General features: G+C 38.4%; 1 protein-coding gene across 1 annotated transcript in view; it reads right to left on the reverse strand.

Annotated features, from left to right (window-relative positions):
• LOC141444367 (RNA polymerase-associated protein Rtf1-like) overlaps positions 1–13,227 on the reverse strand; it is a 38,844-nt gene that overhangs the window by 14,108 nt on the left and 11,509 nt on the right. Inside the window, 2 exon segments of the mRNA XM_074109912.1 lie at positions 6,828–6,956; positions 7,334–7,571. Coding sequence (XP_073966013.1) covers positions 6,828–6,956; positions 7,334–7,571 — 367 coding nt within the window.

Below are 13,227 nucleotides of genomic sequence, written 5' to 3' on the forward strand. Positions count from 1 at the left end.
CTTCGCTCGCTCGATCCGCGGCAGTGAAGGTATTTTTTGGCGGGTGTGTAGGTTTGATCAAATGACTGTTTTTTCTTGAACCGGTTTATTAGATTATCTCCTAAATGTATGGATTATTAAGATAAACTTAAAATTATAAAGTGTTTTATTTTGTCCTTCGTTTGTCTTCCTTTTACTGTTTTGCTCACTAATATATTTAACTTTTCAGATTCATAATGGACTTCAAATTATTTTCTGAGGCAATTACGTAATACATAACAAAGTAAAAAAGCTAATAGTAATTAGCGATTTTGTATTGAATTTGAAATTCACTAATAATCTTAGCTTGTCCTTTACCTATTATGCAATGGGCCATGTCATGGAGCCGAAGATTCACAGTTACTCTTGCTACATAAGTACTAAATACCTTTACAGATTGATTCAAACACCGTTCTTATTTCAAATAATGACAATCATCGAAAACAGTACCATATTGTCAAATAATATATACGTCTCTTGTTTGGCGTGACGTCAGAATGTCAATTGTTTCGTTGCCCATATTTATGATTTGATTATTTATGACTTCAATGTTTTTTGATTTACAAGGTCTTGCGGATTAAATGAGGAATATAATAGGTGTCACAAAAAAATCCGTATAACCAAAAGACAACATGTAGGTATCAAATCGTAAATATATATTTTTTTCTTTTAAGAAAATCTATTGTATAGGTAAAATAAATGATACAACTTTACCAAGAATAGACTTACGACTGATTATGATGAAGCATACCTAGACACTTGGTAATAAAACTATAATCTATAAAATGTCTGCACTATGAAGATATATACACCGTGTTATTTTTGATTGTTAACTTTGAGGGGGCCACGGTAGTCCAAACGAAGTTAATTTCTCCAAGACACTAGCAGCCTTATTAATAAAAAACATCTAATCGAATTTAATCCGAACTTACACTTGGACTAGTTAACTCCTTGACTAAATAAGTATTAAGTCAGTTAAAATTTGTATTAATAAACATGGACTAGCGAGGTATTAGTTAAACATTTTTAAGCCTAGACTATGACGTAAACAATGGCAACCCAGCGTGAGAAAAAAAAAAAAAAGAATGAGTCATTGAATGAAGGAGGAATGAAACATAGAAAAAAAACAAGAAATGTCTTTAATCTGTGGTATGAACCACATCCGAAGTAGAAAGTAACCAAATTAAAACATGCGGCCCAGCATGGCGCTGTTTTGTAATGTATCTCGCTCACTCTTGTTATAGTCACAATAGTGTAATGTGTAGCGGTAATTAGTTCCGACGCTGGCCACCAGAACATGTATATTTGCATGTCAGCATAGATTGTCAGCCTTTTGAAAACAGCAGGGCTACTACGAAAATCGAAACTTGAAGTTCGTGTCGTGCGGTCCTCTGACACTTATACTATTTAATACGAGAGCGAGAGGGACGGTATGATACGAACTTCGATTTTCGAGCTTAATAGTAGCCCTACAGTCACTTCAACATCATTGTTTGTTATTACGGAATAATAATGAATGAAACTGAAACTGTTGAATAAAGATCGCATGTTAAGTAAATACACGTTAAAAATAATTTAGTAAAAACGAAGATATCACGGCCCCAGACTCTTGGCAGTTAAGACTTTGATATGAGGCGGTATGTGACCACCTCTCGCATCACCTGCTAACTCTTTTTCACCATATCAACTATGAAAATTGGCAGTATCACGACTAAATCGGTATTTAGTTTAAATTCGTGTCCAGAAAGCTCGAAAGGATTTTTGCGGACTTTGTATAATTTTACATGCCTAACCACCTCCTGTTCTAATTCCTCGAGTTCTTCAAGCTCTTGCACGACAACAAATCATCGGCATAATAATCCATGCTATACTATGCTATATGCATGCAAAAATAGTAGTTAGGTAAATAAATTTACTACAATAAATTTCAAATAAATCCACAGGCAAACTACAACCATCAATCAAAACAGAAAAGTTAGGTTACTCCAATATTACTCCATCGTTAAACTAGGCATCACCAAGGATTAAGTTTTAGTCGAGACTAAGCCTGGATTAGCTTACTCTTTCCTTACTTCTTGTTTATTAATACTGACTTTTACTAATCTCAAGTTCAACCTCGAATTAAAGTTACACCTACTCTACTCCACGTTTATTAATAAGGCTGTATTAGCCTAACTCTTACTGTGTAAAAGATAGTTAAAAATTAAGTTAATTAATTATTAGCTGTAAAACCCAGGATTTGACGATCGAGCGACGGCATCCACACTGCGGCAGACAATAGACATTATTTTCAAAGACTTAATTTCTTTAGGCCCTAAAGTTTAGGGGATTGCAGTTTTTCTCACTCACTTCTCAATCTTAATTAGGTATATGATATAGGAATTATAAATGACAAAGTAGAACAGCCATCTCAACTACTTTGTTTTTTTTTACCTGCTAAGAACTACGCTAAGTATACAAGATCTATTTGGGATGCTGCCTCTACTTATGTGAGGTAGGTAAGGGTAATTGTGAGACGTTGTAAAATAGTCTCCCTATTATTAAAAATGTTATAATTATCTTTGTTTATTCTTTCATGCTTAAAAATCGTTTACGTGATTTGCATACTTCTATTTCGTGATATATTCGTACTGACGCCACAACACATAGCGGAGCTGTCTAAACATTTAAAAAATATCGGAACACGCATTTACGTAATGCACAATAAATATATAATCATGTTCAGATATTTTTCAGCACCTAGACAGCTTCCGCTTATGGTGTGACTGTACAGTAAGTACTACATATATTTTGTACCTATAGGTGAACTGAAATATTTACTTTGCTCATCCGCGACCTTTATAATAATATCTTTATATCTTTTACTATTTCTAACATCTATGGTGAACGTTTGTGTTGCTCTAAAGATGAGATCTGGTCGAGTTCGAAACGCGTCAGTGTAGTGTGGTGGTGGTGATAGATGTGTTTGTATGATTTGTGCGTATTCCGACAGTGTGCAGGGAGGAACTGTATGAACACACATTCATGCATAAACGTAGCTATTATAAAGTCACGGGTGGCAAAGCAATTAATTCAGTTCATTGATATTATGAAACTCCGCAAAGTATAGGATTGCCGTTGGGGCGAAAAGTACTCGAGTGGAGACCGCGGATCGGTAAGCGCAGCGTAGGACGTCCACCAACGAGATGGACGGATGATTTGGTAAAAGCCGTGGGTCCACGGTGGGGGCCGCTGCCAACCGAAGCAACTGGAGGTTATGGTTGGAGCTCTGTCCAACAGTGAACGTCCTACTGCTGAGACGATCATGATGATGATGATGATTTTCATAACGTCTTCTCACTAAATTGACCATTCTCACTGTGACCAGAGACCAATTCGAACAATGAACTTTCTAAATTGTCAATTTCTTATAATGACAGTGTACCAAGTTTACAATTTCTTTAGACACAATGTCATGTCATTGATCGGTTGACATTGGTTACATACTCTGAGAATATAAATCCTATTTCAGGTTCATCTCTATCTGTTCATAATTTTATTCCGCATATTGCTAATTTTACATTTCAGAATACTTTTGCGTTATACTGATAGGCTGCATGACCTATTGCTTCTTAGACCACCTGTGTTTTAGTTTTTTTAGACTAAATGATACTATTCCATACATCTGGTTAGTAGGAAAATCAGTACATATAGGTATTCATGCTCCTACTAGTAGGAGAATTAGTATATTATTTTGTGTTCGTGCTCCTACCAGTAGGAGACTGTAGTAGGAGCACGACTTTGCATCTGTTTCGAGCAATCCAAGCTATACCAGATAGAGGGCGCTCGTGCTAAAATACCATGCGCACATTACAAAATCGAAGATTACACAAGAAAGTGTTTTTTTGGAATGTCTTATTTGGGCATCTGGTATAGTGGGTTTTAATGAATAAGTATGTAGTATTTTGAAAAATGTGATATTTTAGGCACGAGCGAGGGAAAATCGCTGCGTGGCTATAGCTACCGTCCTGCACAAAGGGAAAAATCCCTCCCGACCCGTGGTCCAACTGCTATCTGGTTGCACCACGGGAACCTAAACTTACCCAGGATGGTTCAATTCTCAGACTACTTTTTTTTCTGCAACTTATTGCTGTGACCCGTGGTACAACTGAAGGCTATTGTCCAACGGCATATGAACAATTGCTATGTTGAACCATTTGCACCATGGGGATGTAAAATTACCTGGGTCATGTGTATCAGAATAGGTACTATCATTACTGCATTTTTATAAAATTAAAAGTCGCATGAAACCCAACAACTATGTAGTTTATTCTGAATACAGTGAAACCAACAGTCCGAACCCCGATTCCACAGAGTTCAAGTGGTAGTTCAACTAGTTGAACTAATTGGACCCACCCAGTAGGACCATGGATAAACATACTTTCCAGAATTGGACTACTGATTTTGCTTCTCCGTGGTGCAACCGGTTGACGATGAGTAAACTTGCTTCCCCGTGGTGCAACCAGTTGGACATAGTAGTTGGACCACGGGTCGGGAGGAAAAAAAAGTTCATAAGATTAGTTCCTAAACCGCAATCGGTTCGCATCAAGAAGGAATTTTGCTCATACGCGTGTAGGGTGAGCACTGAAAGACTCCGGTCGTCGTCAAGCAGCTAATCATCAATTGAGTAAATAGGTAAGTATCTCTTGTAAGTATAAATATATTCAGATGTAATCTCGGTATTTCTTGCAATTTGTGGGAATTCTTGAACGAATTTCTACCACTTGGTTGAAATACTGGGCATACCGTTCAAAACGAGATCCGATTTGCTTTGGAGTCAGAATGTTCTTTATTTATCGTAGAAACATGTAGATGCCTACATGTAGCCTGTATTCTCATTATTCATACTAAATGCAAATAAATATAAAGGAAGTAAAGTTCTGAATTTACCGTCGAAAACTCCAAAACAAATTCCTTCGGATCTAACAAAAAATGTACTTGGAATGATTCAAGCGTAATCTAATCGCTAATATAACGCAAGCGTAATACTTGCAACATTTTATAGTATTAACTTGCATCCAGCAGCAACACGCTTGAACGCATTCAGGTCTTCTCGAGCAGCTAGCACAATAAAGCTCTACACCTGGAAATTCACAACTATATCTAAGAATTTTTATTATCTGGCACACCCACGACACAAAACGACAATTGAAAACATGGAGACTGTACTAGCTCCCCAGAGGTCCTCGCTTACTACCGTACGATGCCCACCAGCACCGTCGTAAAGCGTTAGGTCTGCCCTTTTAAGGACACAGCAGTACCTGTCTTGAAAAATTACACGGAAATTCTAAAGCTTATAAGGAAAAAGACCCTCTAGATATATATAAACAACCAGACCACGATAATGATGATGGTGATGATGATGATAGTATTATCCACGTATAAATAAAGATTCAAAATATGAAACGTCGTTTCCAGCAGGATTCTACATACCGATAGCTTCAACGAGGCTGTTTCCTTTCCAGCCTACTATGTACCACTACACATGAACTGTTTTACGCATCAGGGTAGTTGACACACTTATACAGCATTACGGCCTTCCGTTCTTCAGCTTTCCAAAATGACCATTTCTGTACCTCGGTATACATACAATACAAAGAATTATCGCAACCTTCAACTCAAAAGATAACTGCAATCAAGACTGGTAGGTAGAATAAAACACGGAAAGATTTCGTCTCCAATATTCGAAGAAATAGGAGTAACACTCGCATGTAATGCATGATTATCAAAGTATGTATGTCACAAGAGCATCATATGTGGTTACCAAGTCCAAAGCCAAAAATCACATAAGATTAGATTCCTGGGACTCTAACACGATTCATCTAATTCTATATCGTCGCATATGAAACACTCATATTATCTAGATATTTGAACATTTTAAGGGCAAAAGTACAGTTGATACAAATATTCGTGACCCGAAAAAAAATATATGAATATTTTGTAGTAGCTTACGCCGAAAGCCTAGAAAAGTGATGCAATAATTTTTCACTAGTTGGCGCTGTCTATTTGCATGTGTGCGTGAGCTCCTAGTGTCCGTATAAGGCTGTAACTGACACCTAAATTTGAGCCCTGAAATCTCAGAATTGGCACACTATTTCCGTTCGACTGTAGTCTCAAAAAATCGGCAATTCTAAATTGTTTTCGCAAATAATAAACTCAACTATTAGTATTCTACGGATATTCTAAAAATTACAAAAAAACATCACGAAAATTCGACAGTCTGATTTTTAACGCCATCTGACGAGACTTTTACCATGAGCTAACGTGAGCAGCCGCCTTAATGCAAAAATGCAAAATCGCCATAGGTGTGGCCTATAAATGTGAGGTTGCCTTCGGTTTCCCTAGGATCCCATCATCAGATCTTGACTTGGTGACAATGGGACCACCTCAGCAGAGTACTCTTTCGAATAAAAAAAGAATTTTGAAAATCGGTCCACAATTGACTGAGTAATCGGTGAACATACATTAAAAAAAAAAAATACAAACATTGGAACATAGAACCTCCTCCTGTTTTGAAGTTGGTTAAAAAGAAGTAAATTTGGTGAAAAGGAAGTAATTTATGTGGAGGATTCGAGAAATGGATATTTAGCAGAAAGGTCACTCTGAGAGAAATAATTTATAACGGGACTTTTCTCGCCGCTAGTAGTTAAACGGGCTCCGGTCGCAGCGACAGGCGGGTGTGTATGTATGTGTGTGTGTGTGTGTGTGTGTGTGTGTGTGTGTGTGTGTGTGTGTGTGTGTGTCTGTGTCCGCGCGGAGAGTGGTCTGACCTTGAACTCGTACATGAGCGCGTCCTTGACCTCCCTTATCTTGGCGCGCACGAAGTCCATGGCTGGCGGCTGCTTGCCGGCCTCTTTCAGTGCTTTGCTCCACTTCTGGAACTCGCCCTCCGTGAATTCCTGCAACAGACGATATCACTACGTCACTGACAGCGTGGAACAGAGGGTCTGGGGGAGATACGGTCTAGTCTAGTGGTTCTTGTTTTTATCAATGTTGCGATTGCCTTTTGCAGGATTTTTTTTTTATTCGACTGGATGGCAAACGAGCAAGTGGGTCTCCTGATGGTAAGAGATCACCACCGCCCATAAACATCTGCAACACCAGGGGTATTGCAGATGCGTTGCCAATCTAGAGGTCTAAGATCCTCAAGTGCGAGTAATTTCACCGGTTGTCTTACTCTCCACGCTGAAACACAACAGTGCAAGCACTGCTGCTTCACGGCAGGATTAGCGAGCAAGGTGGCGGTAGCAGGGGGGGGGGGGGGGGCGCGTGTCACCTGGTTGCTCACGAACTCCAGCCTGAAGACGCGGTCCTGCGCGCCGTGCCTGAGGCGCAGCCCCTTGTTGGTGCGGGTGGCCCCGAGCGCGTAGACCTTGGCGGTCTCTACGACGCCGGTGACCTCAGCCACGCGGTAGACGGGCGCGCCGGCGTTGTTCCCGATGCCGATGCGCACGAGGCAGCCCCCCACCACGCGCGCGAAGAACGGCAGGTGCACCAGACGCTCCAGCTTGAACCTGCGCATGCGCACGGGACACTCCGTTAAGGACCGCCCCCTCTCTCTCACACTCCGTTAAGGACCGCCCCCTCTCTCTCTCTCTCTCTCTCTCTCACTACACTATGTATATTAATAATTTCGTACCGGTCTACGGTAGACTCGAACGAAATGCACATCAAGTTGAAGAGCGTAAAAAAATAGTCAATCCGAGTCGACAACTTGTAGGCGGAAAATTCGGATTATCGAGTATTTTCAATATAAACTTGAATAAATTACTAAGTATATAATGGCGTTGCGAAGTAAACATGTCAAAGTCTGCACATCAAAGTGGCGTTAGTGTCACGTGTCACAGGTTTGCATTTCGTTCTCCATTGTGACCTCTTAAGAGACTCTCTCTCTCTTTCATCAGATCGATCGTACAGACGAATTGTACCGTATATGGGGCCCTTTAGGTCTAATTTCTTTGATTATGAGACAGAGACATCATACGTAGCTGGTCCCAAAGTTCTGTCACTGGCACATTATTTTTAAATTTAGAACATGATTTTAAGAAAATTTGATTGACTTCCGTTTTTGAATGTTTGACAATTATTTTAAAGCAATAAACAGTCATTCGCTGCAATTTCTCACGATGGAGTGGCCATTGAAAGAAAACCGAATAGCTGTTTTAGTATTGCACCGCTGTGGGCACTCGCCAAGTACCATTTTCAAGTTGCTCAAAAATTTAAATATAACGCTTAGGTTTGTGTACCGTACTATTGATAGGTACAATGAAGACTCCAGTGTTGAGGACAAGAAAAGAATTGGCCGGCCTCGCTCCGTACGAACACCAACAGTGATCAAAGCGATCAAGGCGCGCATAGCAAGAAATCCTGTCCGAAAACAGAAGTTGATGGCTTTGCAGATGGGTGTCAGTAGAAAAACCGTCAAAAAGGTTTTAAACGAAGATCTTAGTCTACGAGCATACAAACTAGAGTGGGCACTTACTTAATGCCTGTCTAAAAACAATAAGGCTTAAAAGATCCCGGAAGTTGTTAAAGCGGTACGTGAAAAATCGACACCGTGTTATCCTCTTTACAGACGAAAAGATTTTCAATATTGAAGAGAAGTACAATAAACAGAATGATAGTGTACGCTAGGAGCTCTGAAGAGTATTCTCTGATCTTATTACGGGCCAACTGAGGTTCATTTTAGCGAAAAAGGGGTCAAAGTCAGTGCGAAAGTGTACCAAGAGACGGTTTTGGATAAGCATGTCAAAGATCTGCCCAACACGCTATTTTCAGGACATAATTTTGTGTTCCAGCAGGATTCTGCGCCAGCACACAAAGCCAAGACCACTCAAGCCTGGTTTGACCGTCAAAAAATCGACTTTATAAGACACGAAGATTGGCCTTCCTCCAGTCCGGACCTTAATCCTCTGGACTTAGGTCTTAGAGGGGAAGGTCTGTGCTAAACCCCATAAAAATTTGGAGAGCCTGAAGTCATCTTTAAGAAAAGCAGTCGCTGAAATAGACATGAAAATGGTGCGTACTGCGATAGACGACTGGCTGCGCCGATTAAGGGCCTGTATTAAAAACAAAGGAAGTCATTTTAAATATTTTAAGTAATTTTAATTTTTTATTAAATGTACTTTAAATTGGTATATAATTTATTAAAAACTGATTGGTACTTTTGTTTTTATCATTATTTTCATTTGTGACAGAACTTTGGGACTGACTACGTAGTTATTTGGGCAAATAAGATTTAGGAGAATTATCTACTGGTGAAATACCGATACGTAGGTTAGCCGTTAAAGTGGCTGGTTAGGCTGGGAATATACGTCAGATTTTTCGATAAGAACGACAGTCTTTACTGGCAATTTTTTTTTGAAACCTATTATTATGAGTCTACATTTTACCCGAGCGAAGCCGGGTTTTCATCTAGTCTATATTAATAATTTCGTACCGGTCTACGGTAGACTCGAACGAAATGCACATCAAATTGAAGAGCGTAAAAAATTAGTCGATCCGAGTCGACAACATATATCCGCAAAATTCGGATTATGGAGAATTTCGTTAAATTCTAATGGCACTGACAAACAAACCGCAGTCGCCATCTTGGGTAGTTAATAAACGTTCCGTTTCATACTAGCTAGCTCTTAGATACGGCTCGCCTTCAACACATCGCGTGCGTCACGCCAAAAAAGTATCCATTACAAAGAACTGTGACTCATGTGACTGTGTAAAACGAAACGTCTTGCCGGAAAACTTGAATGGATCTTATCAAAACTCAAAACTATCACCAACTACCTTCAACTATAACTATCTTCAGTTGTTGACGTTTGTTCCGAGTCGACAACTTGTAGGTAGAAAATTCGGATTTAGCGAGTATTTTCAATAAAAAATGGAATAAATTACTGGGTATATATAATGGCGTTGCGAAGTAAACATGTCAAAGTCATCACATCAAAGTGGCGTGAGTGTCACGTCATCACGTGTCACAGGTTTGCATTTCGTTCTCCATTGTGACCTTTTAAGGGCCCCACACACGGTACGATTCGTCGATTTTCATCAGATCGATCGTACAGACGGATCGTACCTTATATGGGGCCCTTTAGGTCTAATTTCTTTGATTATGAGACAGACATACGTAGTCGGTCCCAAAGTTCTGTCACTGGCACATTATTTTTAAATTTAAAACATGATTTTAAGAAAATTTGATTGAATTCCATTTTTGAATGTTTGTCAATTATTTTAAAACAATAAACAGTCATTCGCTGCAATTTCTCACGATGGAGTGGACGTTGAAAGAAAACCGAATAGCTGTTTTAGCATTGCACCGCTGTGGGCACTCGCCAAGTACCATTTTCAAGTTGCTCAAAAATGTAAATATAACGCTTAGGTTTGTGTACCGTACGATTGACAGGTACAATGAAGTCTCCAGTGTTGAGGACAAGAAAATAATTGGCCGGCCTCGCTCCGTACAAACACCAGCAGTGATCAAAGCGATCAAGGCACGCATAGCAAGAAATCCTGTCCGAAAACAGAAGTTGATGGCTTTGCAGATGGGTGTCAGTAGAAAAACCGTCAAAAAGGTTTTAAACGAAGATCTTAGTCTGCGAGCATACAAAAAATAGAGTGGGCACTTACTTAATGCCCGTCTAAAAACAATAAGGTTTAAAAGATCCCGGAAGTTGTTAAAGCGGTACGCGAAAAATCGACACCGTGATATCCTCTTTACAGACGAAAAGATTTTCGATATTGAAGAGAAGTACAATAAACATAATAAAAGTGTACGCTAGGAGCTCTGAAGAGTATTCTCTGATCTTATTACGGGCCAACTGAGGTTCATTTTTGCGAAAAAGGGGTCAAAATCAGTGCGAAAGTGTACCAAGAGACGGTTTTGGATAAGCATGTCAAAGATCTGCCCAACACGCTATTTTCAGGTCATAATTTTGTGTTCCAGCAGGATTCTGCGCCAGCACACAAAGCCAAGACCACTCAAGCCAAGACACGAAGATTGGCCTTCCTCCAGTCCGAACCTTAATCCTCTGGACTTTAAAATTTGGCAGGTCTTAGAGGGGAAGGTCTGTGCTAAACCCCATAAAAATTTGGAGAGCCTGAAGTCATCTTTAAGAAAAGCAGTCGCTGAAATAGACATGAAAATGGTGCGTGCTGCGATAGACGACTGGCTGCGCCGATTAAGGGCCTGTATTAAAAACAAAGGAAATCATTTTGAATAATTTTAAGTACTTAAATTTATTTTTTTATTAAATGTACTTTAAATTGGTATATAATTTATTAAAAACTGATTGGTACTTTTGTTTTTATCATTATTTTCATTTGTGACAGAACTTTGGGACTGACTACGTAGTTATTTGGGCAAATAAGATTTAGGAGAAATATCTACTGGTGAAATACCGATACGTAGGTTAGCCGTTAAAGTGTTTGTGATAATAATTATAGGCTGGGAATATACGTCAGATTTTTCGATAAGTACGACAGTCTTTACTGGCAAAAAATTTTTTCAAACATATTATTATGAGTCTACATTTTACCCGAGCGAAGCCGGGTTTTCATCTAGTATATTAATAATTTCGTACCGGTCTACGGAAGACTCGAACGAAATGCACATCAAATTGAAGAACGTAAAAAATTAGTCAATCCGAGTCGACAACTTGTAGGCGGAAAATTCGGATTATCGAGTATTTTCAATATAAACTTGAATAAATTACTAAGTATATAATGGCGTTGCGAAGTAAACATGTCAAAGTCATCACATCAAAGTGGCGTTAGTGTCACGTCATCACGTGTCACAGGTGGGATCCCTTTGTTTCCCATACATTTTTTGTTCCGAATTTAGATTGTCAGAAATTGATATCCATATAATTTATAAACATAAACATCACTAGTCATAATTTTTGTTCAGTATAATGCTTATTAGTTGTAATATTAATGGCATATAATATTAAATTCTATAATCACAAAAGTCATACATTTTTAACTATAACGTTCAAAGATCTAACGATAATTATTCAGAAATCATTTAAGCCATATATTTCACCGTACTAATGGTTGTTACTCATATCGTTTTAATGCCTAAAGTGTCTAGGTCTAAGAAACGAAATCCATAATATTGATAGGCATATAGATAATTACTCAGAAACATTTCCAGGCATACATTTGAAAGTGGTAATTCATTTAAATACGACTTTAGATAATATGATTAATAGAAATTATGTTGAAAAGAAATTGATTTGTGCGAGCGAGCAAGACGGTTCGGGGCAGAAGCGACTCGGATAGGTTAGGTTTAGCCTTCGATGTTAGTTTTTTTTTTATAGCAGCCCGGATAATATTGCTTCACAAATGATTTTTGATCCTCGATGTTCCTATAAAAATTGTTTGTTATGAACTTTGATTATTATGCATACAACTACAGTTAGGTATACATTCGGTAGTTAAAATATTATGTATTTCATTTTTCTGATAAATAATTGAATTCATTCTTATAATTATTATGAGTAAGTAAATTTAAAAGTTTTATGACTAACTTATCAGGTGACTATCAATCATTATGACCTGCGAAAAAAGACCTTACCAACTATTATTATAAACTAGTTTATTGCTTTTAATATTATGGAATGGTATACTATATGGACATCGAATGTTTAAACTAACCAATTTTATGACTTACAATAATTATGACCTGCGAAAATCGTAACTTCACTTTATACTGTTTAATGTTATGACTTAAGATAATATGACTTGCAAAAATTATGATGAATAACGTTATGGATTGTTAAAATCGGAGTTTAAATTTTATGGGTAACAATAGAGACCCGTCACAGGTGTCACAGGTTTGCATTTCGTTCTCCATTGTGACCTTTTAAGGGCCCCACACACGGTACGATTCGTCGATTTTCATCAGATCGATCGTACAGACAAATCTTACCGTATATGGGGCCCTTTAGGTCTAATTTCTTTGATTATGAGACAGAGACATCATAGTTATTTGGGCAAATAAGATTTAGCAGAACTGTCTACTGGTGAAATATCGATACGTATGTTAGCTGTGATAGTACGTTTGTGATAATATTAAGGCTGGGAATATACTTCTGATTTATCGATAAGTACGACAGTCTATACAGGGCAAAAAAATTTATTCAAACATATTATTATGAGTCTACATTTTACCCG

The sequence above is a fragment of the Choristoneura fumiferana genome, chromosome 29, assembly GCF_025370935.1.
Source record: "Choristoneura fumiferana chromosome 29, NRCan_CFum_1, whole genome shotgun sequence".
Lineage (NCBI taxonomy): Eukaryota > Metazoa > Arthropoda > Insecta > Lepidoptera > Tortricidae > Choristoneura > Choristoneura fumiferana.